The 22,196-nt window shown below is 42.7% G+C and overlaps 1 protein-coding gene across 3 annotated transcripts in view; it reads left to right on the top strand.

Annotated features, from left to right (window-relative positions):
- Positions 1–11,576: 11,576 nt before the first annotated feature.
- LOC112118249 (E3 SUMO-protein ligase ZNF451) overlaps positions 11,577–22,196 on the top strand; it is an 84,500-nt gene continuing 73,880 nt past the window's right edge. For 2 of the 3 annotated variants that reach the window (XM_024216494.2, XM_024216491.2), the window contains exons 1-2: positions 11,790–11,863; positions 12,961–13,047. In XM_024216494.2, the coding sequence (XP_024072262.1) occupies positions 11,861–11,863; positions 12,961–13,047 (90 nt within the window). In that variant the 5' untranslated portion in view covers positions 11,790–11,860. Of the gene's footprint in view, positions 11,703–11,789; positions 11,864–12,960; positions 13,048–22,196 lie in introns of those variants that run through there. The other variant, XM_024216493.2, reaches the window with a different exon arrangement.

The raw sequence follows: 22,196 nt of genomic DNA, 5'->3' as shown, positions 1-22,196 counted from the left end.
CCCTGGAGACACTACCTTCCTGCAGCCCTCCCCAGGCTCAGTTCTTACTCAGTCCTAGCAGCCAGCCAGGAGCTCTCTTGCTCCCCGGTCCCTGCCAGCACTGAGCTGTCCTTGGTCTTGCTGCTCTTTCAGCAACCAGGAACACAGTCCTCTCTCCTTCAGCTCCAGGAAGCAACTGACTGCTCTGGTGCTGCTGCTTCCTTTTAGGTGGCCCTTCTGGTCCCTGACTGGTCGCTCCAGCAGGCCCTTTGATTGGTTGTCACTGAGCAGAGTGCACCCCTGTGAGCCCCACACAGTCCTCATCATACTCCCAAAAGTAACATTTTTAAATATGCCCCCACTTTCCACACAAAGCAACTGATGACAAAAGAGGTTGGTGGCACTGCAGAATATGGAGGCTAATCCTTTTTTACTATGACCTCAATGTGCTCACATATCTTGCCAAAGTCATATTCCATCACCAAACAGCATGAATCAGCAGTTCATGTCATAATAAGTGCAATGTCACTAATTAGCTGTTGTCTGTTACAGTTGTTGATGAAAAGGTTTTTTGAGTACACTCACAGTTAATTCTCAATAACCAAACTTAGCTACATTTATTGTCTAAAGACAAAGCAATAGAATACGAAAATACATACCTTCCTTCTGAGAAGCAATTCTTATCTCACAGCATGTTCATTTAATGTAACCTATGTAGAGGTGAGGTAAATCAATTTATTTACTAATTCTGTGCTACATAGTTCCTCTCTCTGACACAGTATTTGCACAGAGCATGAATTCTTATCCTTGCAAGAGACTACAGCTGGATTTTCGATAGGAAACTTTCCAAATACTAAAATGGGAAATTATAATAGGATTGACTTTCTTTCTCTTCTTAGGAATCCAGTACGAGTCTTCACCATAAGACAGTTACACACACAGAGAATTAATCATTTCAAATTCCTTTTTATGTACAACACTCCAAATATGAACCATTAGAGCACAGCAGCTACAATGCACCCTAGCTAGACTAACATCACTAACTAGAGATTTGTTATTTTTCCTTTAAAATTAAGAATATAACACAGGACCTAAACCCCCAATATTTATTTATAATACCTTACAAAATCAGTATAGGCTTTGGGCCTTCTGACAATCAGAGATCTTCTGCTTTCACATAGACTCACTCTGGGTATTATATTGACAATTAAATAAAACATTTAATTGTACTACATAACCAGTTGTTTCAGCATCAACATTACTGAGCACATGCACAACTTAAAATAAGAAAGAAAAAAACTTTACAATTACTGTACAATTACTGTAGCTCCAGAGGTCCCAGGTTCGATCCTGCCCGCTGACGACTGGGATCTGTCGGTATTACAAGTGGGGGCTCATCTGGGACCTCTGGAGCTAAATACATGAGCCTCTACTGCATGAGATAAAAGCCATATGGTCTCTTAGCTAAGGCTGTAGAGCAGACTCATTAACTCTCTCTCTCTCTCTAGGTGGTCTTGGTGCCACTAGATGGGACAGAACACCACATCCAGGAGGCATGTGGGTTACACTTACAAGTTCACTGTTTGGTACATGAACGTGGCAAAGTTGTTGTTAGTGTTCTAGGCACTAGATATTTACATAAATACATTTTAGAAGTCTAATACAGATATACCCCAATCTAGTACAAGATAAAATGGTCTGACAGAACAATTAATAAGGATGTTGTGTCCGAGATATCAGGAACAAGTGGAGGCATCAAACCGATGTCATGAAAGGCATAAGGTGGTATGTAAGTTGTTTATCCCAGTTGTTTGTCTCGGTCTATAAATGTCAGGGTACCTCACCTTAAACCCTTGTGTGGCCTAGGGGACAGCAGAGAATCCCGCTGCTGACTGAGCCATTCCTTGCCACTAGGCACTTGTGTTAGTGTACCTGTAACCACAGAGCAGGACACTAGGACAGTGCCTTGAGGGCAATACAAGTTCCATAACTTGTTTTGTTCTGTACTTTTCTTATCTCTGTTTTGAACACTACATTCCAAACCAGTCTGGCATAGAGGTACATCCCAACCTGTGCTAGGACACACCATTCATGTATCTTGGCTTTGACAGGCTTCCTATTTTCTAATTCCAAAGCTGACTTCAGCTTTGCAAAGTGTTGTGGGATACCTGGCATGGATGAACAGAACTGTGGAGAGAGCATAATACAATCAGTTAACATAACTTCCCAACACTTATATATGTGTAAGGTATATTATATTAATACTTTGTGCAAAATAGCCATTAATATGGTGTATACTACCGCCTAACATATGTGTGTTGGCTCACATGGTATTTTTTAAATTCTATTTTTAGAATTTTACCAGCTAAGGTCCCAATCCTGCAAACACCTACATATGTGAACATTCCACTGAAGCCAAGAGGATTACTCATTTGCATAAAATTAAACATACATACATGTCTGCAGGATTGGGGCCTAATTTTTAAAAAGCCTCTCAGAGTTGTGATCAAATATAACTATGAATGAAAAAAGGATGAAAAAACCACAATGTAGATGTAAGTGAGACACAATTATTTGATGCAATAAAACTGGAACAATGTTAGTATTTTAAGTAGCTTTTACCATTTGAATTTCTGCAATTAAATTATTACATTAATAAATATTAAATATTGTATTAAAACAGCAGGCATATCCTTACCATCCTCAAATGACTGAATTCATAATTAGGAAACAGCTATGCCATCATTTGTATCAATGCAAAAATATCTTTTGTTTCTTTTAATTGAATGATTACAAACTGAAAAAAAGCTGATGAGGTGAGACATCTCCTCCACATATGTCCAGGGTCTCGTCTGTGGTTAGTGTATGTGCAGTACAGGGAAAAACTGGAAAATGGCACACATGCTTTTCTGCAAGAGAAACAGAACTTCCAGGAGAAATTCAAATGGTTCTACCACAGAAACCCTGATTTGTTGTTCTGGAGACTTTTGTTCACATGCTGGAGCATAAATATTGATAACTTCAAAGACCCAGCCAAAGACAAACCTGAATGGATAGTATCTATCAATAAAGGTTGAAAACACTTCGAGAAAGATCCACATAATTTTCAGTTTTGAAATGTGTGCTGAGTGAATTGTTGCTCCCGCAGTGTAACGTGGATCATATAGGTGTGGTAGTAAGTACAAAACATCTTTAGACAAATTTAAGGAACTTGGTAAAAGGAAATTGAAAAAAAGGGCTAAGCATCATGCCATGTCTTCAGTGGCAGCCTACACATTTCTATACAACATCTGTTCACAGTCTTGTTCCTCGCAGATTGGACTATATAGCCACAAGAAAACATACAAGATGCTGTGACACTGTCATAATATGATGGACAGCCATTAAGCTCATATACTGTAAATATTATTTAAGTCATCAAACATGGATCTTGTTCATCCAAGTTTCTTTATGAGAACTAAACAATACCTGTTTAACTATCAGTTTTTAAAGTAAATATTATTTATACAACTAACAGTAGTGATTAAGGTATATGTTAGCTATTACATTTTAATATATAGTTAAACAGTAAAAATACAGGACATATGGCATAAGGAGATGATATATTGCTTCAACTACTTAGTTTAAATGAATGTGTACAATATCAGAAGCAGATAATTAATGGACAAATATATAAGCACTTAAGATATTGAAAGACACAAAACCAGTGCACACAATAGTCCCAAGACTATTCTCAGACACACAGCTGCAATCCCTATTGAATCCAATGGAACTTGTACATGTCAATGAGGAGAGAATTGGGTCCTAGAGGTCATAGGTAAAGAGAGGCCTAAAACTATCATAACACAGCAACCCAGTCTTTACTTTCAGAGGGATAATGCAAATTATAGTAACAGGAAATTTGCTTATTGTCAGATTACCATATGATGTGCTTATACCCTAGAGTCCTTTGCATACAAAACTTCCGTAATAGTAGGATACTACATTGTTGTTTGTCCTTCGAGTGTGAAGATGACCATGACATCATTGGTTGGTTTGGCTTCTGTGAATACGAGTCACTGATCAGGCCAATTTAAGCTTTGAACTGTCTGTGGCACACTGAACAAGAGATGCTGCTATGGGTTACTTGATCAACAGTGGACATGCTGCTGTTGCGAGCTATACGCTGATGGCACTTCTGCTCACCTCAGCAGTTCTCCTCTACTCATAGACTGTAGCTCCAGTATGGATGAGGCTTCACCAGGTAGAACGATGATGAGCAAGATCTTTCCCAAAACTCTGGGTCAATGTTGAAACACCCCAAGGATAACTTGAGGGAGTCCTTGAAACGTTTTTTCTGGCCTCCCAGAGAGTGCTTTAGCTCCTTTAGCTTGCCATAAAAGATCTTCTTTGGCAGTTACTCATCTGACATTCTGGTGACATAGCCTGCATGTCTCATCTGTGATTTCATCAACAGAGTATGGATGCTTCGAATGTCTGCCAGTATGAGAACCTAAGTATCTGGAACCTTGTCTTGCCATCTTATTCTCATCAGTTTCCTCAGACAGCCCATGTGAAAGTGATTCCATAATATTAGGATACTACATATCATATATGAAAACCATTCTGAATTATATATATATATGTACACACACACACATTTCTTTTCATTTTTTTCTAAAACAGTTAATTAAATAGTGTTAATATTTGCAAGCAGAAAAATATGTTGCTACGTTGCTGGTTTGTTCTCAATACAAAATGGCTTTGTACGGTCCTTTGTCCTTTCCAGAGTTACTGCACAGGGAGGATAGAGAGAAAATTAATCCAGAAAGTTAACAAAAGTTACATGCTGTTTTTTGCAAGTTGAGGTATAATCACATTAGAGATTTACTAAACTTAGGGTGATTAGATGTCCCGATTTTATAGGGACAGTCCCAATTTTGGGGTCTTTTTCTTATATAGGCTCCTATTACCCCCCAGCCCCGTCCCAATTTTTCACATTTGCTGTCTGGTCACCCTAATTAAACTTAATAGTTTATCAATTTGCTTTTTAGCACTTTTAAAGTACTGACACATTTATCAATTAAAATGATGCTATGGGGCTTGTTAAAATGTATACCTCTAAGAACAGTTCCTTTAAAGGTATCACAGGGTGGCTAGCGCCCTGTGATTGAAATAGGTCCAGTGCCCCTGTCATAAACATACAGCTAAAGGTAGCATAAAATCCCTCCTTTACCTGTAAAGGGTTAAGAAGCTCAAGTAACCTGGTTGGCACCTGACCAAAAGGACCAATGAGGGGAGAAGATACTTTCAAATCTGTGGGGGAAGGTCAGGGACAGCTCGAGGCACCAGCGCAGCAAGCGCGTGCTTGGGGTGGCAAGCCGCGGGGGGGGGGCAGCAGTCAGGCGGCCCTTGGCGGCATGCCCGCGGGAGGTCCGCTGGTCCCGCGGTTTCAGCGGCGGGTACGCCGAAGCCGCAGGACCAGCAGATCACCCGCAGAAACGCCGCCGAATCCGCGTGACCGCAGACCGCCCGCAGGCATGTCGCCGAAGGCTGCCTGACTGCCATGCTTGGGGCAGCAAAAAACATAGAGCCGCCCATGGGGAAGGTTTTTGTTTTGTGTTCCTCTGTTCTTTCCGGGTCAGCGAGGAACCAGGGCAGGGAAAATACATCTCCCTAAGCCATATCTGAACTAAGCATCTAATATTACAGAAATAGTAAATAATAGCAAGGAAATCGTTTGTTTTAGCTTGTGAATTTTCCCTGTGCTAAGAGGGAGGTTTATCCCTGGTTTTATAACTTTAAAGTTTTGCCTAGAGGGGAAATCCTCTGTGTTTTGAATCTTTTTGTTACCCTGTAAAGTTATCTTCCATCCTGATTTTACAGAGGTGATTCTTTTATCTTTTTTTAAAAATAAACTTCTTTTAAGAACCTGATTGTTTTTCAGTGTCCTAAAGACCCAGGGGGTTTGATCTGTGCTCACTTTGTAACCAAATGGTTAGGATATTATTCTCAAGCCTCCCCAGGAAAGGGGGTGTAGTGGTTTGGGGGGGATATTTTGGGGGAGATAGGGCTCCAAGTGGCCCTCCCTGAATGTTTGTTTAAATCACTTGGTGGTGGCAGCGATACCAAGGGCAAGGAAGGAATTTGTGCCTTGGGGAAGTTTTAAACCTAAGCTGGTAGAAATAAGCTTAGGGTTTTTTTCATGCGGGTCCCCACATCTGTACCCCAGAGTTCAGAGTGGGAAGGGAATCCTGACAGCCCCTCTGTCAGAGCAGGTGCTCTCAGTTGAGACAATTAAGGGGGCGGTGCTGCACCTGCTCTATAAGGGGTCAGAGGGAGTTCAGTGAGGATAGGAAGGGGACTGTTGGGAGGGGGGTCTTCTGCAGTGAGGGAACTGTAGGGAGAAAGGGTCTCCTGCAGTGGTCCCTGAGGAAGGAACAGTGCCTCAGAAAGGCGTTGTGCTCAGCTTAAGGCTGGGTGGAAGATTCTTTTGGGTTTGTTTTTGGGATCTTTGTTGTGTTAATAAAATAAACAAACAACCCAAAGAAGGGTTGTGATTGGAAGGAAGACTGGGTGGAGTTTATTTAACAAACCCTGAAGATAGGGAAAGCAGAGGCAGAGTATTGCAGAGGTACCCTGTCACAAGGGGGCACTTGGGCACTGGCTACTGTGTTACACTTGGATATTAAAAATGGTACTGTACTGTGGTTTAAATAAATTGATTTTTCAAAAGAATAAAGTATACAATAAGTATCTGGAGGTTGCACTAGATGACCTCTTGCAGTCCCTTTGAGCCCTACATTTCTGTGGTTCTATACATTATATTTGTAATCAGTGTGTGTGGTTCTTACAACTTATGACATTAATTTATAACATCATAATTCATTATACTTCTTGGCTTACATATCCAGCAGAGTGCCAATTCTCACAACAGCCCTGGGCTTGAGATTACTTTAAATATATAAATTCTAACTAAATCCTTTTATTTTGATGAATAATTTTCAGTTTGGAAATGTGTTCTGGTGTTACTCTCATAACGTAATGTAGACCATGTAGTAGGGTTACCATGCATCCGGGTTTTCCCGGACGTGACCTCTATTTTGGTCCTCTGATCTCTGTCCGTGTGGATTTTTGAAATATGAGCACATGTCCGTGATTTTTCCTGGCTTGTCCCTTTTCCAACATTGATTCTGGAAGAACTGCAATTCCTGGCGTGCCTTATTAGGGGCGTGTGTGTTTGCTGGGCTGCCAGAGAGCAGTGGCTGCTGTGCTTACTTCTGTGCTGCTCGTGGTGGCGGCGCTGCCTTCAGAGCTGGGCCGCCAGAGAGCAGTGGCTGCTGGGCAAGCGCCCAGCTCTGAAGGCTGTGCCACCGCCAGCAGCAGTGCAGAAGTAAAGGTAGCACGGTATTGACTGTTGAGTCGTTGAAAGGAATCCTGCTTGTACAGTACAACTTCAAGCACACATCTTGCAGAGACTTTCATGGCTACTTGATGAGCAATCAACCACTGCTGAGAAAGATATGCTCTCCAGAGAAATATGCATTGGCACAACAGGAAGAAGTGCAGCAGAAAATGACTGACTGCATGTAAAAAGGTACATTAAAATTTGATTTACCTTTATTTTTGAGGCTATTACACTTGTTATTTATAAATGTGAGATATTCAAAGTAGAAAGAAACTGTACAGTAGAAACTTTACCCCTTCTTCAGCCCTGCCCTCCACCAATGTCCTCTATTTGGGAACTTGAAATATGGTAACCCTACCATATTTGGAAGTAATTACAAAACATCTTTATTAGAATTTAAGGAAATTGTTAAAAGGAATATGTCACACTTTGAGGGAGGGGATCTTACTTACAGTTTTCAACCAGAGATGGTCCACAATATAAATATCCACCTATGTATCTGAAAACCAATTGCCTTTGTGTGTATGTGTCTAATCTGCTCAAGCAGTTGTATCTAAATCTTCAGGTTGGGTATCTGAAACTCATACTAACTTGACAGGTACTGGATTAAATATCACCTTGTTGTGACACAGCAACTACTATTATAGAGGAGGGGGGAAAAAACAGACATAGGAAGAAAGGATCTTTTCCACAATACAATATGGTGTGTGGTTTTCAATGCAGAATTAGCCCGGAGTAATTAGAAACCTTTGCGTGCTACTGCTAACTCACATTGACATTTGGATTCCCTCCCCCCCCCCCCCCCCCCACACTCAGATATGCATCCGAAGAAGTGGGTTGTAGCCCACGAAAGCTTATGCTCTAATAAATTTGTTAGTCTCTAAGGTGCCACAAGTACTCCTGTTCTTTTCAGTTTTGTTCTTTTTTCCTAAATTGGATCAGTAAATCAAACTTTGATTGGATATCACTCTGCAGTTTGGGCCTCACCTAAAGTCACTGACTTCAGTGGGCTTTGGATCAGGCATTTAGCAGCATATCACATTCATCTTGCACTTCAGTTAAGAGAGAAAGCATTGCAAGGTCATTACTGGTTATGAATTACCCAAGGAGTCATTCAGTCAGATGGAGGGTGAAGTTCTACCTAGTAGTCAATACCTCCTGTTGGAGCAAGATTAGTGCTCATAAACACCAAAGTTTACTTTGTGTGTAAGAGTAACCACCAATGCAATAGGGTGAAACAGGAGGTCAGGACAGTAGGACTGGGAGAAGTAGAACAATTTAACAAAGCATTTTAATAAGCAGCAACAGTACACACCTAAAAGGAAATAGATAATGAAATGCCTATACTAACAATTAGTATTAACTCTGTCATCCTGTTTCTGTAGTTTCAATAACAATAGCTGATTTTGTAAACAAACACTTCATTCATAAATATTTACAAAATCTTAAAATTCCTACCTAATACTCTCCTTTGCCATGATGCCTACAAAACACTTGACAACAGATAGCAAGCTGGTGTGCTGATATTGCAGCCTATCATCTAACCAATATTATCAATGTTTCCTTGTACTCTCCCATAATAAATAATAATAATGTCTTTCTGTATCCATCTGTTTTCTCTTTTATTATACTTAGATTGTAAACAGTTTTGGGACAAGGACTATCTTTTTGTTCTGTGTTTGTACAGCACCTAGTCTTGGTCCATAACTGGGTTCTTAGGCACTACCACAATACCATTCATACTTTCACAGGTTTGTTTACAATTATTAATATATAAGATTCAAGTTCTTTGGATTTTTTTCCTTAACTTTATAGATTATACTTACAAACTGCTGACAATAACATGTAGTATTCATTGACCAGTGACAAAAATATATATATTCATTCACTGTAGAAAAGTCTCCCCTCCAATTTCCTCAGATGTGAGCAATAATGATTATCATGGGTACAGAGCTAGCTTTACCTCTGACCCCTTCTCTACTATCTCTGACTGCACCCACTCACGTCAGACTTCATGCCTTTGCCTTTCCTGGGGTGAAATGCTACAATTCTCCCACTCTTAGACCAGGTCCTGGGTTACAGTACCCACTAGATGAACTGTGTTTACTCCAACAGGTTCAACTGATTTGAATACCTGTGGTTCATCCATTTGAACACCTGTGGTTCAACCTGTGGTTCATCCAGCTTGTGAACAGTGATAAATACAATGACCCAAAGCAGACTTCTTAAAACAAGGTATAATTCAATCTTAACAGTAGGAACAAGGGATAACAAAAGAGAAACAACAAATGATCTATATGCACATCTCCCTCACCTGAGGCTTACCAGTCTCCTGGAAATCTAGGAAAGCCTAGTTCTTTTAGACCCCACATGGCTGTTTGTGTCTGTCAGTTTGTTCACCACAACTAGCTCCCAAACAACAGCCTCCCCTCTGGATATTGTAAATATTTATATTTATATTTTCATCTGTTGGTTCCCTGCATCTGAAAAACAAGCTGTGTAACTTGGCTAGAATAGCTCAGGCACTGTCTTTTAATCTCCCCCTTCCTCCCCCCCCTCCGGTAGTGTTTACCTGGAGGTGTCTTATGTGGAGCCATTGTCTTTCCTTCCTGCTTTTTTCCCCACAACAGCCTGCTAATAAACTAATTCAACATATTCATACAGTAAACATTCCTATAATCAGCTTATATGCAGTATTCATAAATTATTACAGAGCAGCTCCAGCACCTTTGCAAAGATGACCCTGGAAATTTTTGGAAAAATTGAGATTTTGGATTCTTTTTCCAAAAGAGGGGTTCCCTTCTTTATTTCATCTTCTTAAAATTCACAGTTACAATTACAAATTCACAATAGTTCACTTTTGGGTAAGTCCCATGCTGCAGCATGCCCAGTGATTCCCATGATGCACTGCCTCTCATCTCCAGGAGAGGATATTGTGGTAATCACAGGAGATGCAGTCTGACCAGGAAATTTAACCTATAGAGGATGGGGACAAGCAGCAATTCCGAGAATATGTTTGTTTTGCCAAAAATATTTTTGTATTTGAATTTTCACTTAAGCATTGAAATTTGGAGGGGAGGGATAGCTCAGTGGTTTGAGCATTAGCCTGCTAAACCCAGGGTTGTGAGCCCAATCCTTGGGGGGGGGCACCTAGGAATCTGGGGCAAAATCAGTACTTGGTCCTGCTAGTGAAGGCAGGGGGCTGGACTCGATGACCTTTCAAGGTCCCTTCCAGTTCTAGGAGATAGGATATCTCCATTAATAAAAAATAAAAAAAAATTGTGATGGAAAATTTTGACAAACACATTTTTTTTCCATTTTCTTCAACATTTTCAATAGAATAGCTGTGTGCTAATTGGGCCGCATGCATCCCACAGGCCGGGGGTTGAGAACCGCTGGTTTAGACATAACAAATCCTAAATCTTGACAGGGGGTTAGACTAGATGACTGGTGCGATCCTTTCTAATCCTATGGATCTAGGATCTGCATCTGTGAAGCTTCAGTGGTGTGTGGAGCAATTGTGGACACATCGCCATGGATTCTGAGTTTGGAACAGAAAGTCTCTGCTGGTCACAAAGTGAAATTTTCCCTAAAGAGAATGGGACAGAGCCAGAGTACTAAGCAAAAGGGAAACATCTATGGCTACACTAGAGAGCTTGTTACATCCTGCAGCGGCGCTAAAAGCTCAGGGCAGGTTCTGACTTCGGATGCGCGTCTTACCTTATTCGGTGCACCTCTGGGCTAGGTTAATACAGCTCAGGGGCAGGGTAGTCTGATGCACCTGCCCACGCACATTGTGATGTCTATGCTGTACACACCTAGGCGACGAGGCTGTCAGGTGGGTGTCTGCGCTTGCTGGGAGAGCAGATCCCCGCCCACGTGCCTCACGGAGCTGGCAGCGCCCGCCCAGCAGGGAGGCAGGATGCTCCCAGCCGCGGCTTGGCACCTGCCTCTTCCCGTGTAACACGTTATGAAAGGAAAAGTCCCAGCAGCAGTGAAGAGGGCCGGGCCGGGGGGAGGCTGCTTGGAGCCCTAGCTGCGAGTGGCTGGCAGCGCCGCGTCGCGGTTCCCGCATGCCACCCCTGCTGAGAACCACACTGACAGCCGCCGCTCCGGCGTGGGGATGCGCTGGGAACTACAACTCCCAGCGGGCAGCGCGGGTCTCCGCTGCCCGGAGTTCGGAGGAAGCGGAGCGCGCGCTGGGCGACGCTCACGCGGAGGTGCTGCCTGCTGGGGTGTATGGGCCGCTTGGGAGCCGAGGCGCGCGCGGGCTTGCAGCTAAGGGAGCTGATGCGTCCGGCGGCGGGGCGGGCCCTGACAGCGCTACCGTTCCGTGGTGAGCCTCGGTTTAAGGGGCCTGTGATTTCTCTATGAGCCTTGGCTGCTGCAAAGTCTTCTGTGGTTGTAGCACAGCAGCCACTGGCCTCCCCGTGTCTGTGCTGCTCAGCTGTGGGCAGGGCCTGGTGGTCAGCAGCCAAGTGCATCCGTAGCATTATGGTGAGAGGGTCCGTCCGGCATTATGAACTCTCGGGGAGTTTCTTAGCAACCTGCCCTTGTCACTAGCTTGGGGTCTCTTTAACTGGCAGCTAGGGCAATGAAAGGCTCATGCTTTTCTTTGCCACTGCTGCTCCTCTCCCCTTGCTTCCCTCTGCTTATCCTCCCATTAAGCATGTTAGCTGCTTTGATGAAACTGGAATGGAACTATTGATGCCTTGTTATTTTGTTTCCTCTGTCCCCTCATCGTATTGTTTCCTCTGTCCCCTCTAGACTAATACATTCTTGCAGGTAAGAGAATGTTAATTACAAACTCCACTATAGCTGTCTAATACTGCAGTGTGCTGGCTAATCTGTACCTCTGTTCTGTTAGTATCAAAGCTGCTCACCTATGTGACCCAGGCCTCTACTGCTAAAAGCGTATAGAGAAATTTTCCTTTAGCTCAACTGGTCAGACCCTGTACTTTTGGAGGAAGAGCAGCTATCCAAGTTAATCACTGTTGCCATAAAGTTCACAATGCCTGTGGTCATGCTGACAAACGTGAAGTTCCTAGGTAACTTTCAACTTGTTATAACTTGGCTCTTGTAGGATGCATCGATACTATAAAATTTGATACCTGTATTGTAGCAAGGATGCAACTGCGCTGATGCTGTTGCTAGTAGAGATAGAGCTCGGTCTTCTGTACCACCATGTTATGAAAACATGACTGAGCGAGTTTTCATAACATGGTAGTAGAAATGCCTGAGCCCTGTCTGTAGTAGAGCTTACAGCATTGCTATCACTGGGAATACAGGTACCAGTAACTATTTTTCTTGTGTAGAAAAGGCCATATTTTACACAGTTCTCGGAAGATGCAGATATTAATAGTCACTGAGTTCAAATTTTAGCTCAAAGAATGTCTTTTCTCCTGTTCACTTGCTGCTTTCTATTTTTGTTGTTTATTTTTAATTACCACTTAACAATGTTAAGTGTTCGTTTTTGTTTTGGGATACAGATTGGATGGGGGGGAAAGCTATTCAAAATGGTATAGAACTGCATGGTTATGCAGTGAGGAAAATGAAGTCAATGATGAAGCATATTTTGGTTTATTTTTGTCCAGATAATGGAGTCTCTCAGCTCTGCTAAGGCTCATAAGTGTGAATCAGCAATGCAGGATGAAAGTGAAGATGACATTGAGTTTATCTGTGTAAGTAGATGTTGGCTCAATAACTATAGATACTTTTGCCAGTTAAATATATAAAATGTTTAAAGGTTTGAATATGCAATGTTGATTATCTCTACTGTATGTTAAATAAAATATTGGTGTCATTTTAAAAACTCAAATTTTCAAAGCAGAAGAAAATAGTTTAGTTTTCACTTTAAAAAAGCAGCTTAATTCTCAACCTGAGCTGACATGCCTGTGTCAAGAGAATCTGTATTAAAAAGGGGTTTGGATTTGAGGCCCTAGTCCTACAATGACATCGGTCTGGGTGGGCAGGGGTGACTTCAGTCGGCTCTGCTGAGACACAATGAGCCTTTGCACACCTCATTACAGGTTGGGGCCCTAATGAATTACCCATCTCAGCTAGAGCTGAATAGAAGAGCCGCAGAACAAAGCTAGTTTTTGTCAGACACGCATATGGATAGACTGGGTCATATTCTGATACCCTTAATGCAGTACAATGGCATATTACTGAGTAATCCACTGAAGTCAATGAGACTACTTGTGAAGTAAGGTGTGCAGCACATTGTGTAATGGCACCAGAATCTCCCCCGTGTTACCTGATAGAAATAAGGGAGACAAATAGGAATAGAAGCCTAATAGCAGTTTAGTTAGGATGTGGAGTACTATTTAACACACACAGTGCAGAATGGATTATAGAATGCTGTTGTGTGGCTTCTGACTCTGAACCCTTCCTGTGACATCAGATTTTGTACAGGGGCCCAACTGTGCCACAATAACTGGTTTTCTGTATATAAAAGCCAGGACCCGTGTTAGGGGGTAGCAAGCAGGGCAGTTGACTGGGACTCCATGCTACAGGGGGCCCTGCAAAGCTACATTGCTCAGGCTTTGGCTTTAGCCCCGGGCGGTGGAGCTCAGGGCCCTGGGCTTCAACCCCATGCAGTGGGGTGGTGGCTTTCTGCCCTGGGCCCAAGTGAGTCTAATGCTGGCCCTGCTTGGCAGATCCCCTGAAACCTGCTTGCGGCCCCCTAGGAGGCTCCAGACCCGTGGTTGAGAACCACTGATGTAGTTTGTGTGTGCATATTACTTAAGGCTGTCAGAGCCTGACTACAACTTTTAGAAACATGCATTGCTAAACTTATGAGGAAAGTGGGACATGTATAATACTACATGGCAGTGGGCCTCAATCCTTTGTCAATGAAGCAATGCTATGATGGAAGGAAATATGGAAGAATGGAGGGACAATTTTCCTTTACAGGAGAACAACTTATGACCAGTCTTGCGCGCACACAATAAGGAAATAGAGTACAGATTTGGGTATGCAGTAGATTCAAGGACTGTGTGAGGAAACTCTAAGTAAAATAGTAATCCCCACAACATTATAAAATAGATAGTGTAGATCAGCGGTTCTCAAACCCCCCATTTTTGGGGTTGCCAGGGCTGGCTTAGACTTGCTGGGGTCCGGGGCCAAAGCCTGAACCTTACTGCCTGGGCCCAAAGCCAAAGCCCGAGGACTTCAGCCTGGGGTGGTGGGGCTCAGATTACAGGCTCCCTGCCTGGGGCTGCAGCCCTTGGGGTTTGGCCCCTTTCCTCCCCCCCCCCCACCACTGCCTGGGGTGGTGGGGCTTGGGCTTTGGCCTCCCTACCTGGTGGGGCAGCAGGGCTCAGGTGAGCTTGGGTTTTGATCCCCCCCTCCCCCCCTCCTGGGGGTTGTAATTTTTGTTGTCAGAAGGGGGTCGCAGTGCAATTAAGTTTGAGAACCCCTGGTGTAGATTTTAATGAGTCTGCTCTTTAGTGACCCTTGTCCTCACTTGTTTGAGGACATGGTCTCTGTGTGCACCTAGTAATGATGTTTGGTACTGAAGGAAGCTGTAACTCGGAGCAGACGGGCAGGGACTGAGATACCACACTAGGTGTCTTCTGTAGAGAGTGAACATTCTTTTTTGCCTGTGCCGTTACCCCTTGCCAGCTTTAGAAGTCCCAGAAAGGGTAATGGTTGTGGGGAGCCTTGAGTCCCAACAGCTTGGTGGGAAGATTGGATAGTGTCCATGGATTTTAGTTCAGTTTGATCTTAAAGTACAAGGAATTTGGTGCTGCAACTGATAAACACAGCAACAGCTGAGGCATGTGAAACCTGGACAACTGCTAGAGTGAGAGGGTCTCTCTGTCATCACTTCCCCTTTTCCTCCTTATTAGTGAGGGTTGCCAACTTTTTAATCCCTGAAAACTGAACAGCCCTGCCCCACCCCTTTCCCTGAGGCCACACCCCCTACTCTGCCTCTTCCTCTGAGGCCCTGTCGCTCACTCTCCATCCCCGCCCCTGTTGCTCGCTCCCCCATCCCCCCGGAACTCACCTGCTGTCTGCAGAGCAGGGCTGGGAGGAGCTGATGCGGAACCTCCCCACCAGTCCAACTAGGACATGGCCGTGGTCAGTCTCCGGAGCAAGGGGCTGGGGTGAGGAAATTGGAGCACAGCGGGGCGGCGGGGTGGTCCTTGGAGCAAGGGACTGGGGTGGGGAAATCAGGGTACAGCAGGGTGGGGTTGGGAAATGAGGGCACAGCAGGGTGGGGATCTGTCCCTGCAGCGAGAGGCTGGGGTGGGGAAATCAGGGCACAGTGGGGCGGAGGGGGGCATCAGTCCCTGGAGCAGGGGGTGGGAAAATTAGGGCACAGCGGCGTGTATGTGAGGGTTGGTCCCTGGAGCAAGGGGTCAGGGTGGGGAAATTGGGGCACAGAGGGGCGGCGGGGGGCAGGTGGTGGAGACAGGTTACACACACTCACACACACATCCTGGATGGCATTGGTACGTACTTTGGAGCCCTGTCTGGGAGCCAGGCATTTCTCTGTGTCAGGTTGGGGGTGCGGGAAGAGCAGCAGCTGCTAAGCAGAGGTGCTCCTCCAGGCTCCAGCAGCAGCTGCTGCTGCTCTTCCTGGCCCCCTTCCCTCCTAGTGGCAGAGGCCAGTTACTGACGCTGCCAGTTTCCCTTTTCAACTGGACGTTCCAGTCGAAAACCAGATACCTGGGAACTCTACTATTAGTGCAACACCTTTCTTCCTGCCTTTCTCCCAGAGAGGGCAAGCGCTATTAGCTGTGAGAAGAGCATTTACTTTCCCTTTACACACTAGTGGTGGATCAACGACTTTAACCTGGGCCCACTCTCCGGCAACGGGCCCAGGTTTCACATACCTAATCTGCATTTGTGCTCACCCTCTCCTGCTTGAGCTTTCACAAGCTGATACATAAATTGGGGGCGGAGGACTTTTTTTTTTTCTTTTCTTTTCTTTCTAAAATAGGCTATCAGCTTGGTAAGCAGGCGTTGAGCTGTCTACAGGTGCTTCTTTCTCCTGCTCCAGTCACCATCAGTAGGTGCTCAGGCAAACCTTGCTCTCTATCAGGAAATGATGGATAGCTTCACAAACTCCGAACTTGATCTAAAAACTAAATAGTCAGTTGGAAAATAAGTTTTAAAAAAAAACCCCAAACCCCATTTGGGGTTAATTTTAAAAGGACTGTAGAATATGAAAAATAAGGGTGGTGACAGCAATCCTTTTAAAATATAGCATGTTATCCTGTATTTTCATTGGACTTGACTTAGATTGGCTGCTCATCAGAGACTTAATTTACAATGTGTAAATGTGGCGTTGTCTCCTGCTGAATAAATGTAAAGTACTTTAGAAGTTGCAAGCACAGTTTCTGAAATCCTACTGTATGCATTTGTGTGGAAACTCTTCCTACTGCCCAGGGCACTGAACTAATACAAAATCATATGTACATCAGAGTGGATTGATTTAAATCAAAGCAATTTAAATCATAATTTAAATCAGCAAGTAGGGAACCTCGATTTAAATAACTGATTTTTGAATCTTGTTTTTCATGTGTACTTTATTTTTTTTTTGTTTGTTTTTGTTTCTGAAGTTTCAAAGAAACATTGAACTGGTGGAAGTCACTGGCTGAGCTCCTGGAACCAGAGTTTGTTGAAGTACAAAACGAGCCTTTAACAGCAGTAATCTCATCTGCATGTGCAGAGAGACGTTTTCTTCATTTCAGTTTGTTCAGCTAGTTCAGTTCAATGACTAATTCATTCAAAGTTAAGAAACCAATTGGGAATTGAAGAAGTAGGAACGCTTGTTTTCCTCTTCCAAGCTATGAATAAAAAAGAGTGTGAGAAGATGAGATCCACTAGTTTTAAAAATTTGAAGGACCCAAAACAACCAGTTCAGTTATCTACAGATAATCCATCCTTTGCTTAATAAATCATTATCTTGAGCAAAACAAGTTTTGCATTTAAATGTTTAACTATTAATTTATATTGTTAATTAAATATTTAAACATTTAGTATTTTTATTTAAATAATTTTAATAATTATAGTGTGTTCAGGCTTTAGTACACATGGTCATAATTTCAAATTTAATTTTTAAATAGACTTTTAAAAAGAAAATTTATTTAATTTAAAGAAAAAAATCTGATTTCAATAAAAACATCCCACTTTTATTTTTGTAATCATTGATTTTTACCCACTCCGGTATAAAAAAATTACAACCTGGCCCACTCCTCTCTTCTGGACAGTCACCAGTCTTTTGTAAATAGACCTGAATCCTGGGCCCCTGGTGCTTCTAAGCTACCCCAGGGTCTGGTAGTTACCGGTCACTGTTCCTAGCTCTGGGTGTCTCAGGTGCAATCCCAGGTGTAGACCCCATATCTGACACCCTTCTTGGGCAGTGGGACCCTGTGATCTGGCTGCCTTAGATCTCCAAATTAGTGCCCTAGCCGCCCATGGGCCTGCAGTTGCTTAGGCATGTTCCTCCAGAGTCATCCTGGCTGTGGAAGCTCTGGTTTCTTAAACTCATCTAGCAAAGGAATTTCTTAACCAGAGACACTTTACTATTAATAAAGCATATTAGAGAGTTACTGATCTTGGAAAACAACAAAATCTTGAAGGTACACCCTTCCTTAGTCTAGTCTCATCCCTCCTGTGAATCCTGGGTTTGATCAGCGTTTTTAGACTAGGTAGCTCTTCCTGCCTTTTGTGTCCTGAGGCTGGTCGTCATGCATGTTGTGATGGTCTGGCCCCTTGCTCTGAGAAACACCCCTCTTTTAAAACAGTCTCTGTCCCTTTTTGCCCATGCGTTTCAGCTTGCGGAGAGTCCTTCAAAGTCAGTGGCTCTACAGGTAGAAAACCCACTGTTCGACTAGGGGAAAGTCATTCAACGCTGATGGCCCTTGATGGTGCTCTCATTGTAAGACCTCTCTGAGGTATCCTATGCCTTAGCATGAGCAGGATAGGGGCTACAATAGCTTTGTCACAACCAAGTTAGTTTTTTCAACGCAAACTGGATGTCTTAATCCAACATGGAAGTTACGATGCAAAGTGAAGGGCACCATTAAGGTTACCATTAAAAATGTTGTTCACGGAACAAAATGGAGTTGAAACTTTGACTTAGACATATCCCCAGTCTCTTTCACATTGTTCACTCTGCTTACAGCAAATAATGAAGTGCAGTTTGATTTGTGAAGGTTTTGTTTTGTTTTTCTTTTCAGTTGATGAAACAATTATATCTAAATTCTTGAAAAAGGAATAAAAAACTTTGGACTCCTCTTAAGGGCTTCTTGACAAAAACTATCTTTGCAAAGGGTAAACACAGTAAACAAAAAAATTACATAGCTTAATTATTCCATCTTCTAGGATCCTATCTGTTTCATCTTTTCCTTTTAGTTTAGAAGCTCTTTGAGCAAGTAGAGCCCTTGGTTTGGTGGTGATCCTGCAAGGACTTATGAACATGTTTAATTTTCTAAGTACTCCTATGAAGCTCAGCTTAAAGTTGAGCTTGTGTGTCAGTCTTGGCAGGATTGTAGCCTTTGCATCTTGTGCGGCACCATGTATAATTAACATCCATGGACATTTCTATAAAATCAGCTATACGACGTTAAATTATGACATCATGTGATCCTATCTGAAAGAAACTGTCTGAATTTGTACAGTGCATACTGTAACACTTCTGTGGAGAGTTGGGTTCTCTTTCTTTCTTTCTTTGCTCTACAGTATGGTAGTTGGAACTGAAATATGGAATCTGAATGAAAACTCGGGAAGACAGAATCCATAGAATTTACATTGCGGTTTTCCAGAATCACAGGAAACTTGTGTCTCCAGAACAAACAGTGAGATTGACATTGCTCCTCTCTTTCAAATTCCTCCTCAAGCTTCGTTAACTTAATTGAGCCGTCTTGTAGTGACCTCTACTCATGTCTTCTGAACTGGCTGATTTTTCTTCTCCAGTAAGATTTTTCAAAAGCACAGTGTGAGGCACCCAACTCTTGTTGAAAGTCAATGGGAATTGAGGTCTAACTGCTACTTGGGCCTTTGAAAATCTCCCCCTCAAAAAATCATACATTAGAACAAAAATAAAGAGGAACCAACAGGGTGTGTACCTCACAAAAGAGAATTTGTTCTGTAACAATTCCTCTTTGTTCCGTAACAATTATTTATCTCTTACAGTGCTATGTCTAATTCTGACTGTCAGTTTCTCTGAGCAAGAAATTATCTTCATTTGTCTGTAAAGCATCATGCATGCTTATTGTGTTGTAGAACTAATGAATTAATTCATGAACACAGTTTGAACGGCAAAGTAAAATAGGTTATTCAGGATGGAATATTCTTTTAAAAATGGAACTCTATCCCAAATCATTCTAATAGGATAGTGACATAAAGAACCTGCAAACACTCACTTCTGAGGATAGTCCTACTGGACTCGGTATTTATAAGATGGGAAACTAAGAATATGAAGAATGAATAGCCAAAATATATAAAGACAATTATTTCTTTAAAAAGTACATCAAGTAGTAGGTCCTTGAGAGTTAGTGGATCTGCTAAGTTAGGGGTCCTCAATTTCTTTCCCCCCCCACCCCCCCAAAATAACCCAGTGGTCTGTGAAACAGTTGTGGAGAGGTGGCTGGCTAGATGGTATTGGACCTCCTCTTTGTTTCCATCTGCTATGTCACTTTAGAAAATGTAATGTAATTAGAAATGAAAATACATTACTAACTCTGTTCTTCCAAGTAAACAGTTTCCGGTAATTTCTACAGCTTGACTACAAAATCTCAGCCAGATTCTAAATCTCGGAAACAAGGAGTGATAGTCTTGCAGACACTCCTGTGGAGGTAAGGAGTCAAGTGCAAGACTTGCAAGATGATCAAGAAAAGCAGTGAGACCTGCTGATGTGTTCATAAAGAAAATGGCTGCCTTCCCATGAGACCTTGAGCATTTGGAGTATTATTCATATTCTTAGAATATAATTACAGATATTGTATATTTTCCCCTGGGAAAAGATGCAGACAATTTTTGTATTAGTAAATGGCTTCCCAAGATCTAAAGATAGACATGCAACACATGGTTCTACCACAAAGCAAAATCTAGCTGCTTGCTGAAGTACCTTTCATTCATTTTCAAAGGCTATCTTTCCTATCCATTTGAATCACTGTGTACTGAATAGACAAACTCTCAAGTCTTTGTCTTTCTGGATTTAAGTTGCACCACATGGATGCTGAGGAAAGCTTTGGTCCTGGGAGGAGTAAACTCTGGACTAAGACTGCCATTTTTATTCCTGACCAAACTCTGACAAGTACTTGGATTTTGTATTTACTACCCTAGAGAAAGCAGAAACACTACTAGATGCATCTATCCACAATCCAAGCTAGTCACTTTGAAGAAATAGACTTGAACTAAATAGGAAATCTTCTTTTGCTATAAAATGGTGAGCACAAATAATCCAGTGGCAGTTTTGTAGTTTAACACTTGATTTTCAGTATACTTATAAAGTTTCTTATCATTGAAAAATAAGCCTATGTCACAGATGCAAACTCTGTTCATGGATGTCAAAATTCAGTTCAATTCTATATTTATATTGTTGTATATGTGTTTATAACTATATTCATAGCATAGTTAGGTTTTAGCATAAACTGGCACATGCTGTTTCTGAGGCATTAATTTGATGACGTACGTAAATGCATACATAGATACATTTTCCAAAAGGTTTGAAAAATTAATAGACACCTGCTAGCCAGAGGCTGATACAAAATGGGAGGGACAGATGTGCAAATCTGAGGTTTTAGGGGAATGATGGTGTGAAGCCCAACCCCACTATCCCAAAAGCTTCTTGAAAAGGAGGTTCCCTGGAGTTCTTAGAGGCTGATCCAGGGCTGCATCTTTCTCACCACCTTCTGGCTAAGCAAAGTACAGCTGAGGTTTTTTTTTTTTTTTTCACTAATAAGATTCTGAATAGTAGCAGTGAAACTAATTAGTTTTTTGTTAATTAAATTCTAATGTTCTGGGACAAGCTATGAATCGCTACAGACACACTATAGCTGCCTGGAGACTGAAAAGATAATCTTGCATCATTTCAGATATAGAAGCTCTGGACACTTTTAAAAAAATGATTGTAGATTCTGCAGAAATTAATGTTTGATGTGCTACATATATAGGTTTACTTATCTTATTCTGGCATGATTCAAACAATATGGGATACTGTAAACCACCGTATGTATGTCTGTTATTCAAAAGGTCAGACTACATGATCATAATGGTCCTTTTCCCTTAAAATCTATTAACGTTTTGTCACAACAAGGAAGACTTAAGCTCTAGACTTAACTTTGAATGACTTTTTTTAAACAATGGCATACTCCAGGGGTCGGCAACGTTTGGCACGCGGCTCGCCAGGGTAAGCACTCTGGCGGGCCGGGCCAGTTTTATTTACCTGCTGACGCGGCAGGTTCGGCCGATCGCGGCCCCCACTGGCCGCAGTTCACGGTCCCGGGCCAATAGGGGCGGCGGGAAGTGGCGCGGGTGAGCAATGTGCTGGCCGCGGCTTCTCGCCGCCCCCATTGGCCCGGGACGGCGAACCGCGGCCAGTGGGGGCCGCGATCGACCGAACCTGCTGCATCAGCAGGTAAATAAAACAGGCCCGGCCCGCCAGGGTGCTTACCCTGGCGAGCCGCGTGCCAAATGTTGCCGACCCCTGGCATACTCCCTTTATTTATTTTGTTCCCGCATTGTACTTTGGAATTTTGTTCCTGTCCCCATCGTTAGTTCACTTATATCATTCCTTGGCAGTCTGCATCTATGTGCTGGTTTGTGTTATGCTGATGTTGTGCAGACTCACAATGGCATGTCAGTTTTCTTT

The sequence above is a fragment of the Terrapene carolina genome, unplaced genomic scaffold, assembly GCF_002925995.2.
Source record: "Terrapene carolina triunguis isolate 2854851 unplaced genomic scaffold, T_m_triunguis-2.0 Scaffold42, whole genome shotgun sequence".
NCBI lineage: Eukaryota > Metazoa > Chordata > Testudines > Emydidae > Terrapene > Terrapene triunguis.
Note: the sequence above shows the minus strand (reverse complement) of the source record. Positions and strands in the feature narration are given on the sequence as shown.